At 40.5% G+C, this 27,707-nt stretch overlaps 1 protein-coding gene across 12 annotated transcripts in view; it reads left to right on the top strand.

Annotated features, from left to right (window-relative positions):
• LMO7 (LIM domain 7) overlaps window positions 1-27,707 on the top strand; it is a 231,275-nt gene that overhangs the window by 162,275 nt on the left and 41,293 nt on the right. For 7 of the 12 annotated variants that reach the window (XM_077483110.1, XM_077483108.1, XM_077483104.1 and 4 more), the window contains exons 9-17: window positions 3,583-3,835; window positions 4,137-4,268; window positions 4,499-4,771; window positions 5,402-5,557; window positions 5,752-6,441; window positions 7,087-7,116; window positions 9,417-9,534; window positions 11,125-11,267; window positions 25,014-25,623. In XM_077483110.1, the coding sequence (XP_077339236.1) occupies window positions 3,583-3,835; window positions 4,137-4,268; window positions 4,499-4,771; window positions 5,402-5,557; window positions 5,752-6,441; window positions 7,087-7,116; window positions 9,417-9,534; window positions 11,125-11,267; window positions 25,014-25,623 (2,405 nt within the window). The remainder of the gene's footprint in view (window positions 1-3,582; window positions 3,836-4,136; window positions 4,269-4,498; window positions 4,772-5,401; window positions 5,558-5,751; window positions 6,442-7,086; window positions 7,117-9,416; window positions 9,535-11,124; window positions 11,268-25,013; window positions 25,624-27,707) is intronic. The other 5 variants (XM_077483102.1, XM_077483109.1, XM_077483111.1 and 2 more) reach the window with 5 other exon arrangements.

Here is a 27,707-nt window from a genome sequence, read left to right as displayed (position 1 = left end):
CGTTTTGGTGTTCTTGATTTGCACACACCATAAATGTGCATATTTTCCCTTTGGAGTATTAGTGAAGGAATGGCATTTTGACTTGAGACTGTATCACAGTACAGTTTTTATGGTTCATTGCGATATTTTAAGAAGATATTCTGGCCTTTGTTTTTTTAGGGCTGTGCTCTTTTACTTAATATCCTATTGTGCATACAGTCCACCTCTTCTGAATAGGCAACCTGCATACTGCTATTCATCTTTTGTATGTTTTTAAATAGACCAGACTTGACAATTTAACATTGGAGAATGTTTGTTTGTTGTTTTTTTTTTTTTTTTTTTTTTTTTTTTTTTTTACTTTGTGACATACTTGTTCTTCGATCATCCATTTTGTCTTTGAAAGTGGAAACGTTAAGTAATACAAAAAACACGACTATAGATAAATTAACAAAAAAATCGAAGCCTGATATCTTACCTGACATACCTTCATTATTCAGTTCGCTTGGCTTTTTTAATTCAATTTTTTATTTTATTCCCTGATTTTCTGAACTGTGCAAAGCACAGTTAACAATTTGTAGGGCAGTGTACAGGGGCCAGTAGGGAGAAGAACAATGGTCAGCAGGGCAGTGTACAGATTTTAGTAGAGTAGGAATCAGTAGTGCAGAGGACATGGGTAAGTAGGGCAGAGGACGTGGGCTGGGCAGAGCATGTGGGCCAGTCCTCCTCCCTACACAGTACATAGCGGAGATTGCATTCCCTTACACACAGCTACAATCTACACAGTATTGCAGTTCTGAAATGTGAAATTCCCTGGTTGGAATGGCTGCAGTAGCCTGCTACACAATGTGGGATTGAGGCTGTGTGTAGGAGAATGCTGTGTAGGGAGGAGGTTCTCTGCTGCTTGAACCCAAGCTGTGTGCAGTGCAGATATGGGAGGAGTTGATCGGCCAGGTACAGCGTTTGCCGTGTAGGGAGGCTGGCCGAGGGGCTTTTGGGGGGGGGGGGGTGCACGCCCCTTGATCTGACCATGCCCCTTGATCTGACCATGCCCCTCAGGTTGATTATCTACATAGTAAGAGATCCACATGCACAACAACCTTTACTTATAATAGTAATATTAAGTGGATCAGTTGAGGACCAGGAAAACCGCCTATCTTGCAGTAAGCAACTGTTATATATATATATATAATTTTTTTTTTAATACAAACCTGTGTAAGCAGTCTATAAATATATAAATGTGCTACATTTGATTGTAATTGTAGAGCAGCTGTTCTTAAATGCACTACAGAGGTGTTCTAGATGCTCCATATTCACTCCAATTACTGGATTGGCAGAGTGTGCTTTGCAGTTACCTTTAGTAACTTTACAAGTTTGCACATATAAATTCCTGACACTTCATCAATATAAGGCAAGGATATAAAAGCTGCACCTCCTTAATATTTAAGTCCTTGAGCAAGGTGAAAGGTTGTAGAAATGGGCCAAACTGAATAGGCATCAGGGGTTTACATGATTATCATTTCTGGGTCATCACAGTTCAAGAAGTATGAGGTGTCTCTAAATAGTATGGTGAGACAAAACCAAAAATACAAACAAATTACCTTTTATTGGCCTTCGAACCCGCATTTCAGTGCGAGTTTGGGGGATATTTGAAAGGCATCTGTGTGGGTTCATGCACAGATGTCTATTGAAATCTCCCCCGAAGTCACCAAAAGTAGTGCAGGAACCGATTGGATTAGTGCCAATGCCAGCAATAGGCAAAAGTAAATAAAAATTCTTAGATGTTTGTGACCCAAATGGGTCATCTTTAGTAGTTTGGGTGACCACTCAAAATTTTGGATTTTCAGTTCTTGTAATGCTCATCAGTGTATATGGTAAATCTCCCCAGCAGGGAGACAGAGGGCAATAAAAAAAAATGCAATTTTTTTTAATATGACAGTAGATTTGACACTTTTTTTTTTTTTTTAATATTTCTCTAAACCCACAAGCTAGGACAATGAAGTAATTTTCCCCACTAAGATGTTGTGTTCTGACAGGGGGACTCTCCGCTGTCACAATGCACTGATTTATGGCTCATCGTAATTAGTTCCCCAACATTTCTGTTCAACAAAAATCAATCTAATGATTAACTGCTGTCAGACAGGGGTGCCCACGCATGGATTGAAATTTGTCTGGTCCTTGCTGAATGGGCCAAATTTCGATCTATCTAATGGCCAGTTTTAAATGCACTTTACCTTCTCAGCCTGCAGAGTTTTTTTTCACGTTAAGACCATCTAGAATAGTTTTGCCTAAAATATATTTGTTCCCAACTTTACACACAACAGTTGAATCGTGGCTAATACTCATACCCTCCACTTCTGTTTGGATGGAACAATATAGAGAGAAACTGAGGCCACAGGCCCCGTTTTTGCATGTGTTTGCTTCAATGCATTGCATTTAGAGGCAGAGAAAAAAAAACAGAATGACTTCTAAAAAATCCAAACCTTTCAACTTTCTGCAGCATGCAGGAAAATGGCACATCACCATCACTTTTCCAGTTATGCAGAGCCTGAAGAAATAGTTTTTTTTTTTCATTGCTACTTTTTTGAAATGGCTTCTCAAACAAATGTAACATTTCAGAGGTTTAATGAAAGGCTTAAGCTGGCCATACACAGACTGAAATGTGGGTTCTCCCACTCCACAGAACTCAATTGTGTAATGAACTTCTTTTGTAGGGGCGTATTGGAATATTTTCCGACAGCCACTGATCGGTGTATTCTGACAGCGGAAGGTGCCACTGTCTGGATACAGTGTCCCAGCGTGGTGGGGATTCCTCCATCCACCTGAGCCACACTGTGGTCTCTATTACACATAGTGGTGCTCTACCCTGCCCTCTGATCCATAGTCACTGGAATTGTATTGACAGCAACCAGAGCCAATGGCTCTCACTGCTCTGTGAGTTCAGTGAGGAAGAGGAGAGCAGCATGGAATCGAGATCGGCTCAGGTACGTTTTTACCCTTTAGAACCACTTTAAGTACATTTTCTATTAACCTTTATATATCAGACCAGAAAGAGGGGGCCAATGGATTTTTTTTTTTTCTAAAGAGGGACATCATATTTAGGATACTTGGGTTACACAAGAGTGCATGGGATTACCCTCAGCAAGTTCTGATAATGCTTTTATTTTTGTCGACTTTTCTGTCCCACTGATGACTGGGTTTGGGTGTCAATGGGAGAGGACATGAGACAATCTCCACAATAGGATCACAGACAGAACTAAAAGTGGACAGGCATTTTTACACTCTTCCATACTATCAAAGTGTAAAATATAAAGTAGGTTAGAGTTGGGCTTTAAGTGCAGTAAATGTAAAGAAAGGAAACTGACATCTTTAGCTGAGTTACTGCCAGTCCCAACCTTTTATCAAGCTCTTAATACAACTGTTACTACAGAATCGAAACCTATAATTTTATAATTTCTATAAAAGTAAAAATCCGTTGTGCTTACAAGTTTTGCTGATTATATTTCATCCTTCTATTGTATTTTTCAGTTTAATGGTTATATACATTGTTATTGATGGACAAAATGAAGAATGAAAACCATTTCCATTTTTATTTTAATCTTTCAGGTGGGGAAAGCGACGCAGAGTCTGAACTGACCTACAAAATGCAGGACTTGAATAAAAATGAAATGTCTTTCAGACGCTCTGCTGCAGTGGAGCCCAAAGCAGCTGGTAATTTTAACCAGTTCCTTCCAAGTAAAACAAAACAGATAAGTTACATGCCAGCACCCCTGAGGAAGAAGAAAGTAGATAGGAATGAGGACAACAGAAGGAGCTGGGCGAACCCAGTCTTCACCGAGTCAGATGGGACATTTTCCAGGTAGGTCTGTTTTATATGTATGATGGCTGGCTGGTTATAATCCCTCTTTTAACTACGTGTGTAGGGTTGAAAAACTGCAGTGTTTCTATTAAACTTTTATGTTTACGTGGTCATATTAAATGGCTTAATGTATTCCCTTTAGAACTAACATATATATTTTATATATATTTATGTAAATGGTATCTGTGAGTACATTTCAAATATTTACATGACATCTGCTTTACAAGTCCAGAACGTTAGGGGACTTTGCAAAGACAAGTTATTGAGACCAAGAAAATTAATCTGCAAAACATTTTTAAAGCAGTTCAGATTCTGACGATGATGGGAAGTTACCCGATTTGGTACTTGATGATTTAGCGCAAAGAAAGTTCCGCATAAATGCCCAGCCAGCTCTCCACGCTCCAGTCAAAATAGACTCTGTGAAACCTTTCAGGTCAGAGTTATGAAGTTAGCCATTGGACTATGTATATTGCCTTCCCTGTGTGTGAATTTTCAGCTAATACTGATTGTGTGACAACTATAAGACTTCTTGTTATGGATTTTTAAGTGGTTATCTGGTAAGACAAACTAAAAGTTTGCTGTGTTGTATTTGTTAAAAGCATGCTGAGAGAAGAAAATATGCTTGACATCAGGAGTAACTGATTGGCCCTTTTTGTACATTAGCCAAGACCAAGAATTGGTTCCGAAGAGCCAGGATGGCCAAAAAACCCATATAGGTTATGTTAGATTATCTTCAGATGAAGATGAAGAATTTTCAAGAGAACTTCCAAATATTATCAAGGATGACCTCTATGCTAGAAAAGTCAGTCTACCTCCAAATCAATTGAAGGACAGGGCATTTCTGCACAAGTCTGAACAAATGGAGGGCCAGGCTCAGAAAATAATGCGGCCTAGAACACCTTCCCGTCATTGGTACAATGAATTTCAGGGATTCAGGTTTGTCTTCCTTTTTTTGGCTGTTTATGTACTTTAGGGATTGTGGTTAGGAGCAGCATAGATGCATGAGAACTAGCGATTTAAAACATGACAATCAAGATTTATTTGTTGCTACCTGGATGTGTTAGTCTATAACATCTACATAAAGAAAACAAAAGCAACAACACCTACTCCTTATTTGTTCATGGCAGTGTATCTGCAACAAGCCATAGTATTGCAGCATGCTATTCCATAGCCATTTGTGTTTGAGGGAAGGTTTTCCCCACCTGTGGTCTAGGCTCTACCCTCATGCTATAGAGTTCTACTTCATGGACAGTGCAGTACAGTTTTTGTGTGCAAACCTAGGAATTATTTTGCAAAGATTCTACTGATGGAGCCGAGTGAGTCAAAAGTCAAAGTGATTGTCCACCATCTATCTGCTCAACACTCTTTAGAGGTGGAAATGTGTTTTGTTACAATAAGGGTTGTAGTATTGCCTGCCTTTTATCAGGCACCATTGTAGCAGATATCTTTTTATTTATTTTTTTTTTTTTTCCTGCTCATGTTTTGATAAGTGTGTAGTAATTGCTGTGAAAATCCTAAAACCTACAAACCAGATTCTCATTCAACATTTTATTGCAATGACTACAGTAAGCGAGCCATGGAGGACAGTGAATGGACATCTGGTATTGCATCAGTTTTAAAGCGCAGAACTGATGTGCTGCAAGATAAGGAATATCACATTCCATCAGACATCGGTAATAGTAAAGAAAGCAAGAAAACAGTGGATCCATCTGAAAAGCCAAGGTGGTGATGATAGCATGATTTGCATGTTAGAAATGTGTGTTAACTTCCTAGAACCGTTTAAACCATAACCATAATTGTGTTATGTTTAGTTCCATCTTGTTTAGAACATTTTAAAGAACAAAAATTGTAGAGTATAATTTTTATATCTACTGATATAGCTTTCCCCCCCCCCCCCACTTTTTTGGACGTTCCAGTCAATTTTTAATACTTCAGGCTCTTCAGAAAATAACCTCTGATTTAATGTCTTATGAAAATAAAGCAAAAATTGATCCGACATCTGGTCCTAGACTAATACACTCTCTTCCAATATCAACAAATACTCAATCAGAACATGGCATATATACAATACCAGATCTAGAAAATGATGATTTGTTTGCACGTAAAACTGGAACATTTCACCTCAATCAAGTAATCAATCTTGGAACCCCTTTAAATCAAGTACTGGAAATTGAAAAAGACATTGTGCTACAGAATAATAAAGAAACAGAAGATCTTCCTGATTTGGTAAAAGATGACATGATTGTGCGTAGAGCTCAGTCTGAACATAAAGAAGTTCATCTCTCAGGTGCACCAGAAATTTACAATGCAGTCCCATTTCCAGATCCTTTGACCCTTCCTGAAGAAATACAGTCAAAGTTTCTCTGTTTGGTAAAGAAACCCACAGGATCTGAAAAGGAAGATAACCAGGGAAGAGTACTTAATCCTTCTGAAAAACTCAAGAAAGATGACATGTTGACTAGGAAAGTTCAGTTGTGTCAGTCATCCCTAGCAACAAGACCAAAACATTTTACCTCTGGTCCTTGCAGTGAGGAAGACCTAAAAAAGTGGGACTCAATTAGAGAGGCTAGCAAAATAAGACACAAGAAGCGCCAGTTGGTGGAAAGGTCAGACCGTGTGTTATGTGCATGAAAGCAAAGTCAGTTCTGTGTATTGGTGTGGTATATGTTAGGTTAGTATTTGGTGTCTTATGGATGTGTCTATCGACCTAATTTTCAGGGAAAAAAAGCATTCAGTTAATGCTTTTTTACCGGAGTGTGATTTTTTACGCCTGTAACTATCATTCTACAGTTGTGTTTATCTGTAAATTTAAGACTTAAACTTAATTTTGGTTATTTTTTTTTAAATGTTGGGAGCTAGTCTCATTTTCCCTTTTTGCATGCAGAAAAATGCATGCATTTTGGTGTATTAAGATACATTAAAGGTAGAAATCACAATCCTTCCCATGCCAATGGTTCATATCCTTGTGCTGAAGTCGAGTGAAGAGGAAAATGTAAATTCTTTTCACACCTATGCATGTGCATTACCAATCATACTGCAATCCATATGGAACAGTGTGAATCCACAATTTGTAAAGCTATCACCAGAATGAAAAAAATAAATACATCTGTCTGTTGACCATGAAAAAAAATAATTGTCTTCTGTCTACATGTTACTAATATGTTGTGTGATCTGCCTTTTGATATTATGCTTGTAAAAATAAATGTTTTTGATAATGCAAACATATATGATTTTTCTCTCTGGTTTCTCAGACTGCGGGAAAAACTTTCTATTGACAGTGGGTACGTTTTTTTTTATTTTTATTTTTTTTTACATTTTACTGGAAAAGGACATATCATTCTTTTTGTGTGCAGTAATGGTGTTGCTTTAATATTCACTAACTTGTGACATCCATTTATGACCTGGCAGTGGTGCAGTACAAATATGCATGCTGTTTTTTACATGCAAAGCTTTCAAATATTAATAGAATATCTGCCCCCTAAGAAATATATTTCCTAGCAAGGTGTGTGTGGCTGTTTTGGCTTTTATTAGGAAATATTGCAGTGGTTACTAAAATGAGAATGTGAAAAAATGTAATCCTTGTCCTTGGATTGCTTCAACAGATTACCCAATTTAAAGTCTGAAATATTCTGAAAGATGGAGCACTACAGAGAACCCTAAATAAACTCGCTAAAGTTTTTTTTTTTTTTTTTTTTTTTTTTTTTTAAGATTTGTAGTACCTTGGCTTCCATACGAATTACAAACACATCTTCCTTTTTCTGGGTCACAGATCATTATACCCAACTTTTAAGCAATGATATCCAACAGTTTAGTTCAGTAATTTTTCTAATAAACTTTTTTTTCGTGATCGTTAATAGGCAATTCATTTTTCTATCCTGTTTTTGTTATTCTCTAATACGTTTACTTTGAAACAAACTGTAACACCACTTGCAAAAGAAGATGCTGAATGAAGAACCCTCAAATGTTAATCCAAGAGCAGTGCTTAACATTGATTTCTTCTAGCTGAAACACATCATTAATTGGTATTTGTTCTGACAGCAATTGATAGTTGACTGTGTGGTGTAGTTTTATAAAATGGCCAGGGTCTTCAGGTTACCTCCATTTGAAACTTCTGCTGTTTCTCACAAAAGGCTGTTTTATACAGCATGCTGGCTGCAAACCAGCTGTTTTATGTATACTGAGGGATTAGATGATACAAGCAGAAAGCTATAACGTTCACTTTAAAGAATCCAAATTATTGTGCAGCTCAGTCCAACAAATTCCAAGCTGCCTTTGTATTTGTTCAATGCAATATGTATATTTATCACTACTAAATGGATCAAGATGTTAAGCCTAGTGTGGTCACTAATGTAGTCAAGCCTCAAACTGACACAACTGTGTCCAGAGAACCCAAAATAAACCTACTGTTGAAGCAGGTAAATGGTTTGTTACTAGTAATGGTAATTGTCCTAAAAACCCTTGAGTTTTTATCTACAGTTCAGGCTGATCCACTTAGACTGCACTTTAGACGAGCATAAAAGCTTTATGAATGCAATCTTTAAATATTTGACATTCCTTTTTGGTTATCATTGTGCATGTGACCAGTTGACATTCTCTAAATAGTCGTAGCTGCCCAGTACCCTCTAGTTGTATAATGATTCTGTCCAGCAGTAAACACGACTTAAATGAGCATCGCCTGCTTACAAAGTTAAATTCTTGACAGCTTAATTGTGTATTTTTTTTCCTTTTTTATATTACTGTAAAATGAAGGGGTGGGATATGCAATAAAAATCAGAGTTTTTCCATTTTGCAATTTCCAAAAAGTAAACTTTTTAGCTTGATTTCCATTTAAGGCCTCATGCACGCTGGACGTTTTTCTATTTCTCCTAGATTACTTTCTTCCTGGCAGGGGCTTTTTGGGAGAAAAAAATGATTGATGCTTGCCAAAGTGTGTAATACTTAGGTGTGTCACTCATTTCTGTGGCCAGAATAATTCTGGCCACTGAAATTCACTCTCAGGCGCTAAACGCGTTGACACGTTTAGAAGCTTTGTGTTTTTTTTTTTCTGCCAAAACGCTGCTGTTCCTGAAAACACCGGTAGTGGGTTTTTTTTTTGTTTTTTTATTTATAGAAGATTTTGTGGATGGCCACATAGGCCAACATGCAGAGGTGTTTAGAGGCAGAAAATAAAAAAAACTGCCAGGAGTGACTGAAAAAATGTTCAGCATGCATGAGGCCTTTATATATCAGATGAATCAACGATTGATATCCTCTAAACACACATAATCTATATCTATTAAACACATAATTATGTAGGGGTTTGCAATAGCATATGCTTTCGATCTTTTGGAAATGTATTGCTAAAATTGGGTTGAATACAGCTTCGCTTTAATTAACAGTATGTGTGTAGTGCTTAAGTTTGCTTTTGCATTCATTTCCTGATGCATGACTGTAAACACTGGAATTTTTAATGCATTTTATAAAATTTATTATGCTAAATGTTTTTGGAAGTTAATTTGTATAGTCAGTTATGACATAATTTTTATTTTATAATTCTGAATCCTGATTTTAAATTTGAATGTATATATGTATACACTAACAGGAGTAAATCACTTGAAAACTGCAATGCAGAAGAACTTCAAAATATGAGAAAAATTCGCTTTGAAGAAATGCAAAAAATAAAGGGCGAGTTACTAGAGCAGGATCAGAAGTGGCAAGATGTAAGTACACTGGCTAAAGTGTAAATAAAGCTAAAAAATATTTTTTTTTATACAGTAGGGAAGGGTTGTAACCTCTGCCTAGTCTTTATTACTGTCTGTGGGATTGATTTTATCTGTTCTGGTGGCTTATGTTATGTTGAGGAAAAAATCAAAAAATTGGCATTGTCACCAGAATTGCATTATAGGGGAATTCTTTTCAAGTGGAACATTTTCTTGAGGATACGTTCATTTTTAGAGATTTCCTTATGCCGACAAAGTGGAAAATAAATTCTCCTTATTTGTACCCCCCCACCCAAAACGTATGGGTTTTACTGCCAAAACTTTCACTTTAGATATACTTTACAGCAGGGGTCCCCAACCCCCCAGTCCTGACAGAACTATATCAGACCATGGATGGCGCTCACCACCTGCTGTGCAACTGTGTCGCTGAGCTCATGTTTGCAGAAATCACCCACTTATTAAGTTTTGGCAGCTCCCACCCTCCATCCAGAGCGGTGGGGAAGGAGACCTGGGAGAAGACATGTCTGAAAACTGCCTTTACTGCCTTTGCCACAATTAGGACCGTGCAGGAGAGGCAAACACTGGAATTGGACAGTGAGAGAGGAAAGGAGGAAGGAAAGCATGATTGCATGGGGCACTGTGACAGGGGGCCTGTGATTGCAACGGGCACTGTGACGGGGCCTGTGATTGCAAGAGGCACTGTGACGGGGGCTGCACTGCCAAGGGATGCTGCAATCATTAGTGTCCCTTCACAGTGCAGCCCCCGATACATTAATGAAGAGGGACTCAACTGTGATGGGGGCACTGTAATGTAAAGGGGGCCTGTGATGTAAAAGGGAATGGAGGACACTCTGGGACTGCTTGTGAAGGAGGATGGACTGTGGACACTGTAAAGGTGGGTTGTGGTGTAATAGGGGGCTAAGGACAGACTACTCTGTGAATGGCCAGTGAAATATTCTAAGCCTCACAGGAATGGGCACCTGCACTGTATTTAAGAGCATTGTAGGGTATGGCAAACTCTGCTTTTCAGGTGGCAGCGGTGAGGCCAAGTGAGCTTTTTCATGCAAGGTCCACTTTATGTATACAAAGGACCACAACAGATGACCTTGGAATAACACAATAATTAAGAAATTTTGACTGCCAGGTTGAAAATAGTTTCGAAATTCTCCTTTGTCACAAGGCAGACAGGCAAACATATGCTGACCTATATTACAAGCTTCATGTGGGTCTCAACTCCCTTCTTGAATAGATATGAGCTCCCACATGTTTGCTTACTCCACGTGCAGAGCCTGCCAGGAAGTCGGCGCAGCGCTAATCACAGGCAGTGAAACATTGCCTGATCTCTGCAGCCGCGCATTGGTGCAATGACTCACTGCCTGTGATTAGAACAGCCGACTTCCTGGCATGCTATGCACATAGAGTATGCAAATACGTCGGCGCTCATCCTTATTCTTAAGTATACCTTTTTTTTTTTTTTTTTTTTTTTTTTTTTTGTACTACCACAGTTGAACATTATGGGTTTGCGCAAAGGTTATGAATTTTCTGAAGTTTGACAAATACATTGTTTGTTCTTTAATGTTACTTGCTAAGGACCTGGCAAAATGGAAAAATCGCAGAAAAAGCTTCACATCAGATCTTCAGAAGAAGAAGGATGAAAGAGAAGAAATTGAAAAGATTATAAATGAACCTCCTGAAAGGACTTATAAGACTTTCAAAGAAATGCGCGAAGAGAGGTAGGTTTGCCTGTGTTAAAGCCCAATCCCAGCCCAAACCTTTTACTTTGTATAGAGTAGAAGATGGTTAGAGCCACAATCAGACTTATTATGGCCTGTAAGGTTTTTCCCCCCCCTACTTTAGTAAATTCTTCTGATGGGAAACGCACGACCAGTTTTAGTTAAGCTGGTCATACACTGCACAAAATATGCTCTGCAGCTCTGTCAATTGCCTCCTGCCTGATCTCTGAATTGAAAAATTGATGGAGCCAGGTGGAAAAGTGTCAAGCATAAAAGTAGCTGCAGTTGGTCAGATGCTGTCACAGTTTGGGTATTTTTACAGACGCCAGGGCAGTGGGAGATTAATCCATCCGTTCTGTGTTTTACAAATTATAACATATGATGAAAAAAAAATGAGTAATTTAAGAAAATAATCAGAAATTAAACAGTTTTTCGTTGTGCACGTCTTTAGTGTTTATGTCCATTAAACATCATTCTGAGTAAAGTAAGGTAGGGTACACACTGTAAGAAATTCTGTATGAGGCATGATCTTTTGATTTTCATATAGTGTGTACACAACTTTTGAAATCCAACATTCTGAAGGGACAATTTTTTATTTTACATGAAAAGAACAAATTTTTGTTTTTTGTAGAGTTTCATATGAAAAAAAAAAAGATGCGAAAGACTGTGCGTAATCAGAAACACTAAAATAAAAAAAAACTTTTGTCCTATGAGAATTTTCATACATTAGCTCCATCCTCGATTTTGACTTGCTGAGATAATACCACTCTAATCTCCCAAAGGGAACCACAACAGAGAACAAACAGCTAAAAGAAACATCATAAAAGAGAAAATGCCTCCTTCATATTGCACCTGTGTTCAAATGAGTGGGATGTAAGTCTGAATTCAGGATCCACCAAAGAATGGGCTCAAAAGTGCACTTCAGCCACACATCTGACATACCTAAGGTGGACTCCACTTCCCTCCCTAATGAGGACAGTCCTTTCTTACCCCTGTCCTGCACCAAAACATGGCAAGAAAATTGCCTTAACCTGTGTTTTTTTTTTTTTTTTGGCAATCAGCTGATTCCTGCATCCACTCAAGTGATGTGGATCTAGGGATCTCCTTTCTGTGCTACTTTATTCTGACAGTAAGGACTAGCTCATTCCCCCATTCTCCCCTGGGGGGGGCCCTCGTAGAGAATACCCCGCTTTTTACTCCACCATTGCTAGATGGATAAGGCAACTAATTTCCAAGGCATTTGACATTAAGGAAAGGGTCAATTTCTTTCCCATTAGCGCCCATTCCCCCCAGCACTGTTATATCTTGGGTCTTTCCTCTTAAAGCTGTTTTACAAGGTTGCCACCTGGTCCTCTGTTCACACTTTCTAAGCTATTCAAGCTGGATGTTGGGCCTCAGCTGATGCAAGATTTAGCCTCCAGGTACTTTTATCTGAGTAATTTGGGTTCTTCAAACATGTCACTCATGGGCCTGTTGGTAGTTTTATTGCTATGTTGTTGCCCACCCCTTGGATTATTGCTTAGGTGTGTTCCATCTTCTGTGAGCACGAATACACTTTCCTGCACTGTACAATCTAGGATAATAGGAATTTTAACCTGTAAAATCCTTATCTTAGAATACAGTACAGTGGGCGGAGTTATATAGGTATGTTGCTAGGGCGGCCCTAGCAAAAGTTTTTGCCAGTATCCAAGGAATTTACAGTTGGGTCAAAATTATGGATGGAGTGAAGTGGGATTATAATATCCATTTTTATTGCTGTCTGTGCCCCTGTTGGTGACATTTACCCGTTTTATTTGTACCATTAACCATTATTACTATGAGTGGCCATAATACTGTAAATTTAACACTGCTTTACCTCTTCCCCACTATATCCAAAACTAGGGATTAAAAAACATTTTTTTTTCCTCATTCATAGAGGGACACAGGATTTACAGATAATTGGGTTTTACTGAAGCATTTGGACACTGGCAAAAAAACAGCAGTGACCAGCTTGAGATAACCTCCCACACCATGTCTCCATTATTTGCTAATGTGCCCTAGGAGGCTGGATGGTGTTTTTTTTTTTTTCCCTTTTGCTTTATTCTAAAGAATATTTCCTTCAATCAAGACTTCTATATACACTGCTTTAGCTTGTCTGTTATGCAGCTGTCGGTATCCGCCAGTCTCAGCAATATATTTGAAGGCCATACTTGGGCCCTGCTGAACTGGACCAGGGCCCTTTTGCTTCTTTTTTGCCTTCGGCCATGGCTTTCTGTTGCCAATGTGTATATGGCTATATGAAGACTATTTTACACTCATGCCTGGCAACAATGTAAGCATGTGTGTGCCCATTGAGGCACTTGCATGGAGTAATTTATCCACAAATAAAAAAAAAAAAAATATATATATATATAATTAGCGGCCACAACCTTTGCTGTGCGGCCTTGACTTATTGGGCTTACCAGTTACCTTCTCTTGGCCTGCTCTTCCACGTCTAGGGGTTCCCAGGGTTGATACCCAAGCACTTGAACGCTGACACAGATGAAGTCCTCTTTCAAAGGTTTTATTTTGCAATATTAACTTCCAAACACAGTTTCTTTGGGAAAAGAGGGCACGGGTGAAGAACTCGGGCACCTTGAACTGCAGGTCTAGCAAAGTCTTTAATTCCACCTGCAGAGTAGCCACTCATATCTGGATACTTCAAGGCTGAACATATCTCTAGCCAGAGATCATGGCAGTCAGCACATTAACTCCAAAACTTGAAACAGTCCTGTGAACGTGGACAAGTTGTAACCAAAGGTGAACGGGAACCTTTTACTCAGTACCTGGAACGTTTCCTGTCTCAATGGTACTGGGAAAGCGTGAATTCGTCAGTGTCCTTCCCAACTCAGTAACCAGGCACTTCCCAGGATGCCACTTGCTGGCCCTCCTCTGAAGACTCACTTCCACAAGCTGTGGTGCCTCTCCAAGCCGAGAGCACACCTGGACACCTTGAGTCCTCCCTCAGTTACTGCGCCTCGGACCAGCCGGGTCCGAGACTCTGGAACAGACGGATCCCTACCCCAGACCAGATGGGTCTATCAGGGGTCTTCCACAGGAACATGCTGCAGGGTGTCAAACACCCTGTGACCGGGACCCCTCACAAAGCAACCCCGGTCCTAGAAAAGACCACACGGGTCTCGCAAACTTCTCTCTCCCAAACACGTGACCCACACCTCTTAAGTACCCCTTCCCAGACTCCTCAGCAGGCCCCGGCACTCCCACTGATTGGTTCCGAGAAGGCTGATGCTTAAACATCCAACCAGACCTGGTTCTGGCATGTCATGTGCACCTCACCGTTCACATGACCGGGCAGAACTTCCAAACACAGCCTGGCCAGACTGGTGTTAAGGCTTACCTACTCAATTAACCCTCAGATCCCCTACTGTTCTGAGGCAAAAACTAAATTTACATGCGTATGACATTTTGTCCAAAATGTCATCCGCTATAGTCTGATATATTTTAATTCTCTTTATATTACTGATTATTTTGCTATATGAATGTTCTTACTCCTCCTATACATTTGTTTCACAAAAGTGTATTTTTATGCATTGATTGATTTTACTTTTTTACACAGTAGTCATTAGCATGATTGTGATCATTGTATGATTTTTGGTCCCCCCCCCCCCCCACACAACACCAGTTGTGCAAGTTCTCCCACTTCCCAGCCTGGTGTAGGTCTACAATTTTGTTTCTGGTGTCCCTCGACAGCTCTTTGGTCTTCACCATAGTGGAGTTTGGAGTGTGACTGTTTGAGGTTGTGGACAGATGTCTTTTATACTGATAACAAGTTCAAACAGGTGCCTTTTAATACAGGTAATGAGTGGAGGACAGAGGAGCCTCTTAAAGAAGAAGATACAGGTCTGTGAGCGCCAGAAATCTTGCTTGTTTGTAGGTGACTAAATACTTATTTTTCCACCATAATTTGCAAATTCTTTCGAAAATCAGACCATGTGATTGTCTGGATTTGTTTCCACATTTTGCCTCTCATTGTTGAGGTATACCTATGATGACAATTACAGACCTCTCGTCTTTTTAAGTGGGAGAACTTGCACAATTGGTGGCTGACTAAACACTTTTTTGCCCCACTGTATATGCATTGTTTTATTTTATTTCACAATTGTATTTGTATATCTTTTCAGCTCTGCTTTGCTGCAATCTTGCATGGGCAGCGGACGGAGCTGTGATTTTTCACGCGAAATTGGAGGGTATTCGCACTTCCGGTTTGCGGGTTGATATCTGCACTCCGGGGACCGTTGGTTGTGTTCGAGTGGCCATTTCCAGACCTTGTATGCTTTTACTATACACATACAGGATATGGTTCAATTATATTTTTACAATAATTTAGATTTTTTTGGCACCTATTCTCTGGTGGGGCCATGCATTCATGCACGCATGTGTATATTTATGCACCTAAACATGGATGTGCTGGTCAAAAAGTGCAGTGCTAAAATGCACCTATATATGAGAATTGGTGTATGTGAAAACACCTAAAATGTATAGAAAATAAAAAAAATCTATTCAAATATATAAACAGTGACTAGAGTCCCAATACTGATGGTTATATAAATGTCCACTGATATCAATTAGACTCTTGGTATTTAAGTTTTCGAACAGCCTAGAACACAGCAGATCTTGCAACCGACTACTGGATTATCACTGGAAGAGGTGGGTACTCTTACCGGATAGATTGAACACATCTACCATATAGTAATGTGTCATAAAGGCTCAGAGGGGCTCTGATGGCCCGAACAGAAGGATTTCCAACCACATGATGTGTCTCCTCAGGGTTAATCGTCCCAATCCTCGGTCTTCCACAATCTCCAATTCTAAAAAGTGGATCGCCTATCCGGGGCTCAGATGTTTATAGAGCTTGATCTGGAATGCCTCCACAGAGGCTCACCATAAAGGGGGAAAAGAACAAAAAGGCGCTTCTCATAGTGAAATAAAAACAGTGAAGGGTTATCGTAAAAAAAATGTTTAAATATAAAAAGCGCAAAATACATAAAAATCAAGTGATGCATAAATAAGAAAGAAAAGCAATGTGGGGAGCAGAAGTATGCTTTTCCTACGCGCTTCGACCGCAAAGTTGTCTACTGGGGCATAACCTGACCCCCCCCCCCCCACATTGCCATTTTTATATATATATATATATATATATATATATATATATATATATATATATATATATATATATATATACACATATACAATTAAATGGTAATTAGAGCATGTGGGAGGCAACCGCCTACATAGTTAACCTGGAAGTATACTCGCATCATGACGCCTGATGTGAGTACACTTCCGGGTTAATTATGTAGGCGGTCGCCTCCCACATGCCCTAATTACCATTTAATTGTTTAGTATATAATGGTAATGTGGGCGGGTCAGGTTATGCCCCAGTAGACAACTTTGTGGTCAAAACGTGTAGGTAAAGCATATTTCTGCTCCCCACATTGCTTTTCTTATTTATGTATCACTTGATTTTTTTTATGTATTTTGAGCTTTTTATATTTAAACAATTTTTTTTACAATAAACCTTCACTGGTTGAATTTCACTATGAGAAGCGCCTTTTTGTGCTTTCCCCCTTTATGGTGAGCCTCTGTGGAGCCATTCCAGATCAAGCTCTATAAACGTCTGAGCCCCGGATAGCTGATCCACTTTTTTGAATTGGGGATTGTGTTAGCTCGAGGATTGGGTCGATTAACCCTGAGGCGATGCATCATCTGGTTGGAAATCCTTCTGTTCGGGCCATCAGAGCCCCTCTGAGCCTTTGACGCATTACTATATGGTAGATGTGTCTCCAACCTCTCCGGTACGAGTACCCACCACTTCCAGTGATAATCCAGTAGTCAGTTGCAAGATCTGCTGTGTTCTGGGCTGTTCGAAAACCTAAATCCCAAGAGTCTAATTGATATCAGTGGACATTTATATAACCATCAGTATTGGGACTCTAGTCACTGTTAATAATTTGTTTTGTTTTTGTTTTGTTTTTATATAATTTTTGGCTTTGTTTTCACATACACTAATTTTCATATATGTGCATTTTAGCGCTGTACTTCTTGATATATTGTACCTTTTGAACTTTGTGTTAGCAGCTTGGCTGTGTTCACTCAGATTGTTTTTTTTCATTCATTTATTACCTACATTTTTTTAGGTTTTTTTCACTTACACTTGTAAGGGAGCATGGTGTTTTCCCTTCCTTCACATACTATGGATGTGCTGGTCAGCTCCTCTCTGAGGGAAGAGGGTGGTGTGCCCTTGAAACATGCAAGCTTGCCAGCATAGCGGGGTGGTGGAGTACCCGAATCCTGCACTTTATGGCATCTTATGGTTTACACACTTTTACTAGTTGTATTTTTGTGAGTATCCATCTTTACCAGCTGCATCAGCTTGTCCTCGGCAACCGATTTTAAGGCCGTACTTGGAGCCTGTTGGACTGGATCAGGGCCTGTCTGGTATGTGATCTTTGAGCACTGGACTCTTCTTGTGATGGTTTTCAGACCATTGTGTACTGTGTTAAAGGCTGAGTGCTCGCCAGGTCCAGAGTTGTTGCACACATGTGGTGTTCCCCAGTGTCTGAAGATTCTAGTAGGGAGTAGTTCCAGTGGACTAAGCATTGGAAGCCACTATATTAGAGCTGTTGGGTGTCGTTGTTTATTTTCTATTGGTTTCCATGGAAAGGGCTAAAAAACTGAGGAATGGAGTGCTGAATTACTTGGAGTGTCGCATGCATGCACTCCACAATCTCTTCCTGCCTTTTTGGGATCTGCTGCATATGCCCTTTAGAGGATGTGTTTTTTTTTTTTTTGGCAATGATTTGGCCTAGCTGGAGAAGCCTAGGCCTCTAACTGGGAAGTTTCCCAATACCCCAAACCCTGGGCCTCTGACTCCTGCCTACCTTCAGACATGGCCTCTTCTACATGAAGACATCCCCATTTCTGGGGTTATGTCTGTTGGCCTTAGTGGACACCTAGAAAAAAGTAGCCGGGATGCCTGCATAAGACTTTATTTCCAGGGGCCACGAGCTAGAGTTTTTTTTTTTTTTTCCCAACCCCCATCTGCTTCATAAACCTGCATCTTTGCATGGACTATCAGACCCCCATGCTGCTGTTGCAGATATTTTGGATCAAAAAGTTGCCAGTTCCTAGCTCCTACAGCAGAAATGCTTAAAGCGATTGCCTAAAGTTGCCTTGGAACAAAGCCTTCCAGTGGCACACTTTCAGTGCTTAGAGGGTGGACATGTTCCCCCAATCTTAATTCCGGGTTGGCGAGCTCTGACTTTGATTTGGACAGAGCTGCAACGATGCCATTCACGCTCATGCTTGCGAAATCCCTTAGTTCCAGCACAAAGCTCTGAAGTTCCAGCAAGGTATGCCAGACCTTCAGAGCGCATACGCCAAGGATGTCACTAGCTTAATGCAGGGTGAATAGTTTCTAAACTTTCACGTTTGGGTGGTATTCATTTTACCTACAGATGAGCCTTATTCTAGGCTTACCTGTAGGTGGAAATGACCTAGCGGGGTTAACCGCTTTAAGGGTATTTACATTAACCTTTTCAAAGTTCCCAAACCTAAACTAGGAAAGTGCCTCATATATCTGAAAGCTCAAATGTCTTCAGGTTAAAACATTTTACATAGAGTCCACAAGGTTTGTCAAAGCTTCTCTTCGATGAGGTGACTTCATAGCCTTTGTGTAAATTAAGGATGTGTATCTGCATGTGCCCAACCTTCCAGCACATCAACGCTATTTCTTGTTTTTTATGGACCCTCAGCACTACCACTGGTCTATTTTCTTCACTGAGTATTCGTGAAGTACTAGCTCGAGTGTAGTCTTGCTACTCTCCCAGAGTATTCCCCTTTTATAAGGGATATCTTGATAACCTCATATTGAGGGTGCAGTTGGCACAGGTTCAGACTGACATGATATAGACAGTCTGGATTTTAAAGGTTTGGATCCTGAACCTTTACAAGTCAGTGCTGCAAATGATGTATCGCTTTGAGTATCTGGCACTTATACCAGGTTCAGCTTAAACTAGAGTTTCTTCCACTCCAAAAAAAAAATCGAACTTACTACTGCCATACTCACTCTACAGTCCAGGAGCCCTTCCACTCTGCGCTTCTACATTTGATTTCTGGGCTTGATGATCACCACCTTTATAGGCAGTTCCACTGGCTCAGTTCCACTGGCTCAGTTCCAGTGCAGACCCTTACAAATCCACATTCTTTTGGCATGGGACAATTACTCTGTGTAGTCCCTAGATAAACAGCTTTGCGTGTCGCCAAAGACCAGGTCATCTTTGGCCTGGTGGCTTAGGAAAGGGTCCTATGTCAGTACAGGGAAATTAGTCTCTGGACAAAATCATTTCCCAATCCTCATTCTATTGCTTTGAGCTATTTGGTTGGGGAAAAACTGGGTCTCTGTGCTGTTGGGTCATCCAATCCAGATGGACAACACAACTGCAGTGGCTCGCATTAATAATGCAGCAGAAACCAGAAGTTTTGTAATGGCAAAAGCAGACGAAAACATTCTATCCTAGGCAGAACGTCATGTTCCATGCAACCTTGTCCGACATTTACTTTCCAGATATAAAATTGGCAGGCTACCTCAGCCATTAGTGCCTGGACCCAAGACACTAATCCCTACACAAGTGTTTCAGGACCTGTCACCAGTGAGGTATGCCAGATGTGGACTTTCTGGCCTCCAGATTCACCAATGAAATTGAGAAGTTTGTCTCTAGGTGCAGAGATCCTCTGTTGGCTCTGTGGGATCCATACAACCTGATCTATGCCATTCCTCCTCTAAAACCCCTTACCTGGTACTGGGACCTAAGCAGACACTCTACAGGCTGTTCAAGCTGAACTCTAGACAAAAATTGGATAATTTTTGGCTGGAGTTCTGCAATAATTTTTCTTTTTGTGGAAGAATTATTATTGAAAAACATTGATGGGAAATTGGAGCCACTGCTTAAACTGTTGAAACTGGCAGAGATTACTTGAAATCAACATGTCTTTAAGGATTGCAAAGGCATGGTTGTCTGACACAATCCCTATAACTGACGTTTGAACTCGTATGCACTGGGTATTGGTTAATAAGCTTATGGTGAAATTACATGGCACTATGAGGAAATTGAAATGGGTCTGAGACAGGGTTGCCACATCATCCCTTTAATCCAGGACACATATTAATTACACAGGTTCTGAGGCTGATTTAATGCAGGTAAGGCACCAAGTAAGTTTAATTACCACCTTAATCAGCCACCGAACCTGTGTAATGTGTGTCCTGGATTAAAGGGATGATGTGGCAACCCTAGTCTGGGATCCCTGGATCTCTTGTCTTTCAGGGAACCTTAACCACCGTCTTTTAAAACAGCCTTAAAAAAATCCACACACCTGCTCGCATTTTGCAAGTGGATTTTGAGGGCTGATGAGCTATATGGCTGCCTGGGAGTGGAGGGCGAGCACCGGCAGCCTGGGTGGAATGGGAGTCCTACTCCCAGTGATTGCGGAGGGTAAGAGAGAGAGAGACACCCAGTAATCAGAGCGCAGCGCATGGAACACAGTGATGAGTTTTCATTTCAATTGCCGTGTTCCCCACCGCTCGCTGTCAGATACAGCCCCTCCTCCTGGTCCCAGCACTTTGATAGACAGATCACCTGTCCAATCCTGGTGATGCTTGATCTGTCAGTCAAAAGTCCCCGGCCAGGGGGTGGGGCTGTATGACATTGGTGGGAGCACAGAAATTGAAATGAACGCAGTTATCGCTGTGTTTCCTGCTCATTGGTGGGCACAAGGCACCCTGCATTGGTGGGCATGGATGAAGTAGTTGTTAAGCTTTATAACTTGATTCTGCATAAAACCTTTTAAGTGTCATTTCATGAGAATTTGAGAGCGTGTTTAGGGGTGTGACAGGCTGGGGTAACTGGTGCAGAGTAACTCTTGAGGCCTGGCTAGTAGCTCAAGACTTGAAATTTTGAGCCCTGTTTTGGAACTTTAAATCCATTGGACCGCTGGAGAGTTGGTCCCTGCCTTTTTCTCAGAGCTCCCCTGATTGTCTCTGCCTCTCCCACCCCTTCTCATCCCTCCTCGGCTTTTTTTCTTCTGTGCCTTCTTTTTTTTTTTTTTTTTTTATTTACTTATTAAATTTCAAATTGACAAACTTAAAGCGGAGGTCCACCCTAAAGTGGACCTCCGCTCATCGGAACCCTCCCCCCCCCCCCTCCGGCGCCACAATTGGCACCTTTCAGGGGGGAGGGGGGTGCAGATACCTGTACAGTACAGGTATTCTGCACCCACTTCCGGGATAGCTCTCTGCGGAAAGGGGCGTAGATTACGCCCCTTTCCGCATGTGCCCGCCCCTTTCCGCAAGTGCCCCGCTGCCTGCTGGGAAACGCACAGATCCCAGAGGCAGCGGGGACCGTCCTTATTGCGCAGCGCGATTCGCGCATTCGCAGTAGGGAACCGGGAAATGAAGCCGAAAGGCTCCATTTCCTGATTACCATACCCAAGATGGCGGCGGCAGCACACGACAGATGATCTAGAGATCGGCTTCGGGTGCCGACATCGCGGGCGCGCTGTACAGGTAAGTGTCACGATTTTAAAAGTCAGCAGCTGCAGTATTTGTAGCTGCTGGCTTTAAAAAAAAAAAAAAAAAACGCGGAGTCCCGGCGGACTCCCGCTTTAACAACATACATTATTAAGATGTTATACAACAGGTAGTACAAATTAGAAAAATACATTTATTTTTTTTCATACCTTCCTTTCTACCCGCTTAACCCTCCCGAATCAATCCCCCTACTACACACCTTCTAGTCTCAAATTATGCCAGTCAACTTACTCGTTGGTTAATACCAAAAAAAAGAGAGACCGAGAGAAAAGGCTCAAATTTTACCCTGAGGTATAGGTGGGAAAAGAGCTATACAGAAGAGATTATATACCTGTTATTTCAGCTAAGTTTTTATTATACCATAGAGGGGTATATTAAGTTACCCCATTATATCCCATTAGTGCCTTTGTTGCCTGCCATCCTCTACTCATTAAATCAACCGTCAGACACCTATGGATGAATGAGTCTGCTTCCAACACCTCTACTAATAAACTATGGGGGGCTCCCATTAACACCATTCTATTACTGGGGCTCCCCCCCAGAATTACATCACCCACTAAGTGCTGGAGCTGGGCTGACAAGAAATATAGTCTCCGATGTGGTATTGCCATCCCTCCCTCCCTAACAGGGAGCTGCATCTGTTCCTTCTTACTTCATCTCAGTTTTTCTTTTGCCTCAAGTTATCAGGTTCCACTGGTCTACACATGCTAGTTACCCCTGCTATTGGCTATTACCACTCCTGTATTGTAAAGTGTGACTTTCTATGCCTATATACAGTGCCTTGAAAAAGTATGCATAGCCCTTGAAATTTGTTCCAAATATCTGAAAAGTGTGGTGTGCATTTGTATTCAGCTCCCAGCTTTGCACATCTAGAGTGAAATGTTTGCCCATTTTAATTTTCAAAATAGCTCTTACTCGCCAAACTCTGTCAGATTGGTTATAGAGCGTCTGACCATCAATTTTCAAGTCTTGCCACAGATTCTCAATTAGAATGGTCCAGTCAAAGTCCAGACCTAAATCCAACACATAGATATGCTTTGATCTAAACCATCACATTGTAGCTATGGCTGTATCTTTTTAGGGTTGTTGGCCTGCTGGAAGGTGAACCTTCGCTACAGTCTCAAGTCTTCTGCAGACTCTAACAGGTTTTCACCTGCTGGATCATTGCATAATGCGTCATTGTGGTGGAGGTGGGGTTTGGAGGTTTGCTGTTGTCCGGATCTGTTGGAATGGGATTGTGTACATGGAGATTATTTTTTTTTCCTATTGGTTGGACTGTCTTTTTTTTTTTTTTTTTTTTATGTAACTGCAGTGCCTTGAAATTGTATTCATAGCCCTTGAAATGTTCCACATTTTATCATGTTACAACCAAAAACATAAGTGTATTTTAGTGGAATTTTATGTGATAGACCAACGCAAAGTGGCACATAATTGTGAAGGTAAAGGAAAATGATAAATGGTTTTAAAAATGTTTTACAAATATGTGAAAAGTGTGGCATGCATTTGTATTCACCCCCACAGAGTCAATACTTTTTTTGTAGAACCACCTTTCGTGGCAATTATAGCTACAACTCTTTTTGGGGATGTCTCTATCAGCTTTGCACATCTAGAGAGTAAAATGTTTGCCCATTCTTCTTTGCAAAATGACTCTTGCTCTGTCAGATTGAAGTTTTGCCACACATTCTCTATTAGATTTCGGTCTGGACTTTGACTGGGCCATTCTAACACATGAACATGCTTTGATATAAACCATTCCGTTGTAGCTCTGGATGTATGTTAAGGGTCGTTGTCCTGTTGAAAGATGAACCTCCACCTCAAGTCTTTTACAAACTTTAACAGGTTTTCTTCTAAGATTGCCCTTTATTTGTCTCCATCCACCTTCCCATCAACTCCGACCAGCTTCCTTGTCCCTGTTGAAGAAAGTATTCCAACAACATGGTGCTGCCATCGCCATGTTTCATGGTGGGGATGGTGTCTTGAGGGTGATGTACAGTGTTAGTTTTTTGCCACACATAGCATTTTGTTTTTAGGCCAAAAAGTAAAATTTTGGTCTCACCTGACCGGAGCACCTTCTTTCACATGTCCTGTGGAAAGATTCTCCCACCTGAGCTGTGGTTCTCTGCAGCTCCTCCAGAATTACCATGGGCCTCTTGGCCACTTTTCTGATGATGCACTTTACCTGTCCTGTCAGTTTAGGTGGATGGCCATGTCTTTGTAGGTTTCTAGTTGTGCCATACTCTTTCTATTTTTGGATGATGGCTTAAACAGTGCTCAGTAAGATTTTCAAAGCTTGGGATATGTTTTCATAACCCAACCCTGCTTTTAAACTTCTCCACAAGTTTATCCCTGACCTGTCTGGTTTGCTCCTTGGCCTGCTGTTTTGTTCTCTGAGGTTTTTGAACAAACCTCTACAGGGCTTCACCGAACAGCTGTATTTATACTGAGATTAAATTGCATAAAGGTGGACTCTATTTACTAATTGGGTGACTTATAAAGGCAATTGGTTCCACTAGATTTTAGTTTGGGGTATCCGAGTAAAGGGGGATGTATACAAATGCACGCCACACTTTTCAGATATTTATTTGTAAAACATTTTGAAAACCATTTATCGTTTTCCTTTCACTTCACAATTATGTGCCACTTTGTGTTGGTCTATCGCATAAAATCCCAATAAAATAAATTTTAAGTTTTTTTGGTTGCAACATGACCAAATGTTTAACATTTCAAGGGTATGAATACTTTTTCAAGGCACTGCATGCAAAAATTCTAATAATTTTGAACAAAATAAAAATTTATTAGAACAGTGTACATACCCCAGACAAACCTCCTTACTGTGTGTTGTCCAAGGCTGCTCTATATAGTAGATTTAGACTAGAGTACTCATTGCACAGAATAAACACTATTTGGAACATAAAATGGTAAGATATGGAACAACTATTGCGCATCTTCCATTTTAAGGAGCAATGCAGAGTTGTTTGTTCTTAAATTAACTATTTGTTTAGCAGAACCGTGTATTTAACACTGTGCATTACTATTTCATTGCATATTTCCAGTGTCTGCTATTCAATCACTGATGTGTTTAAACAAAGAATTTTTAGAAATGTTTTTTTCTTTATTTTTAGGGAGAATAGAGAGAATGACAATTCCAACAATGGGCAGCAAAAATCTGAGCTCAGGAGACTATATTCATCCAATGATGATGTTTTCGGCGTATCAACTTTACCCTCTAAACCAGCACTAGAAAAGAGTTACACCATTGACATCCCATACACAAGGAGTGCAAAGGTTTCCTTAGCTACCACTCAAAATTCTCATCAACAGAATGACGATTTAATGCAGTTTGATGGTGAACCCAGTTCTGATGTTGATGTTGTTGCGCCTCAAAACAAGGTTCATAGTGATGTCAGTGTTACTGTGAAAAGCTCTCAGGAGATAAAGCCCATAGGCAAGTCAATGTCTGTTGATGTTAACACCCCTTACGTTCGTAATACCACCTATTCAACAAAGAGTTATGTAAAGCAAGAAAACTCATTGCCTGTACAAACCAATAGTGTGCAAAGCCAGAACTTTTCATCCAGCTCCATGAACACAGAAAGCAAGCCCAGCGGAATTTCTTCTTCACTGCCAAGGGGTTTCCAGAAAACTGACGCTAAACGGTTGTCATCTGTGGTTACGCCGAGGCCTTTTGGATCCCAGTCTAAAGGAATCACTCCACTAACCAAATCTTACACAGTAAGCCCACCTCCCTTTTATTTTTTTTAGTGTGCCCAAGACAATGATAAACACTTTAATATTGGTATACCATAATCCTATTTTATGTTTACATAAGTTTCTGTACTCGCTAGTATGTATCATAGAGATCTGCATTAGCACAAGGACTGCTCGGCTCTCTGCATAATTTCCACTTTTTGTTCTCCTGAAGCACAATCTAATTTTGAGGTTGCTGTAAAAAGACAATGTAATACTATTTAAATTGATTTGATTAAAAAGTCAGACTGATGCAAAAGAGAAACTCCAGAAGGATGAGGTAAACTATGTAGAAAATGACAAACCAGCTCCAGCCAAAAGTTATTTTCTTTGGATACTGCAGAGTAATTTATATTTCCCCAACTTTATGTACCCTTGTTTTTGAGACAAGAATTAATGGGAAATGTCATCAATATAGATGCCAGCGGCATTAAATACTTTTTCTTAGTAAAGCAAAAGATGAGCTAGAAGGCCCCTCCCTCCTAAGATTTCCCCTCATTGCCTATACTAGTAACATGTCAGTGTGTAACATGCTATTAACTCTATCCTATCCCCTCCCTACAAAAACAATCCTGTAAAACATTACAGTAATTACATTGTAATAGGGAGTCATACTAAATAATGAAAACTAAAGAGACTATAAGTATTTTGAACCTAGACAAATCTTTCCAGAAATTAGGTTCCAGGAACTATAGAATTGCCCTGACCTATGAGGGTCTAACACCTGGCACTAGTATTGGTGTTAGGGGTAATGGATTACTGCTGTGTCTTACAGCAAGTGGGCATAGCTGTAATCATTTAAGGCACCCCAATTTAGACCCACAGTCATCTTAAAGACCTGTAAGTATCTACATGCTGCTTGGAAGTAGTCGTGTTTTTTTGTTTTTCTAAGGTCTAAACTGTAAGCATGTTTTATGTATTGTCCATGAAGAAATGGAATGAAAATCCTAAAACGAATGACTATAAATATTTGAGGTTGGATATGCTGGCACAATCTGAATGCCTTCAGATTAACATAATTGTCACAAAAATATTAGAGATACTGCCATCAAACACTTTTCACGCTACTCACAAACATGTTTACAGTTGGCACTTAATGGTGCTACCTTGCATAGCAATTCAGTGTTTTTTTGTCAGTAACAGTGATGTAGTATTCTTTGCTGTCTGACACTTCAGAACAGCTCCATGTGGTTGACAGCAAGTTTTAAGCTGGGTTTTCTCTGTGCCTAGCATTGGAATTGTCTGTTGCTGATAATGTGCAGACATTCTCCCACACAACTTCAGACATCAGAAGCTTCAAGTGGAATGAAACCCTCCTATCCTTTGCAGCCAAGAAAGCAGACATCTTGGCCTCTGTCTAATCTGCAGTTGCCAGGGTGCTGCATGTGTCATCACTTATGACATAAGCGTTATGATAGCTTATAGTTCGGTTGAGAGCAAAATAATCTATACCTTAAATGTAACTGTTTTGAGAAACCGTTAATATGTTAACCCCAAAAAAAAAAAAAATAGATTGCGTTCCCTTAAAGCCTGTTATACAGCACAGTGCTTGTGCTGTGTCATTTGGATCCCCCCCCCCCCAATCACCTGAAATATCTAGCTGATTTTTCCTGGCTATTCCAACCCCCTGTGCAAACAGACCAAGATAATCATGGCTGCTGAGCCCTGACATTGTGGTCCATTTGCGTGCCTCCATCATTTGCAGCCTGCTATCTGTCTCCTGTGTCCTCCCCCCTCCCCTCTGTCTTCCTCAGCTCATACAATGTGCCTGCCCCCCCCCCCCCCCCCCCGTTCCTGCTGATCTATCTGCTCTCATTTCTTCTATTACATGCTCCCATCCTCTCTGCACCATTCTAATAATTGTGCTTCTGTTCTGTAAAAGAAAAAAAATTCATGATTGTACCTGTTTTAGCTCCGCTCCCGCCTCTCAGCTGATTGTCAGCGGCTCGGCGCTGTCTCTTTCCTCTCTCCCTCTCCTCCCTGGCTGACATCAGCGAGAGGGCTCGGCCCTGCCTACTGCAGTTATTAGCCGGAGACAGAACAGAAGAGAGGAATCGGCTAAGCGGCGC

The sequence above is a fragment of the Lithobates pipiens genome, unplaced genomic scaffold (assembly GCF_037356315.1).
Source record: "Lithobates pipiens isolate NorthernLeopardFrog02 unplaced genomic scaffold, aLitPip1_a1.2 Scaffold_16, whole genome shotgun sequence".
Taxonomy (NCBI): domain Eukaryota; kingdom Metazoa; phylum Chordata; class Amphibia; order Anura; family Ranidae; genus Lithobates; species Lithobates pipiens.
The sequence above is the reverse complement of the archived record's forward strand: the minus strand, read 5'-3'. Positions and strand labels throughout refer to the sequence as shown.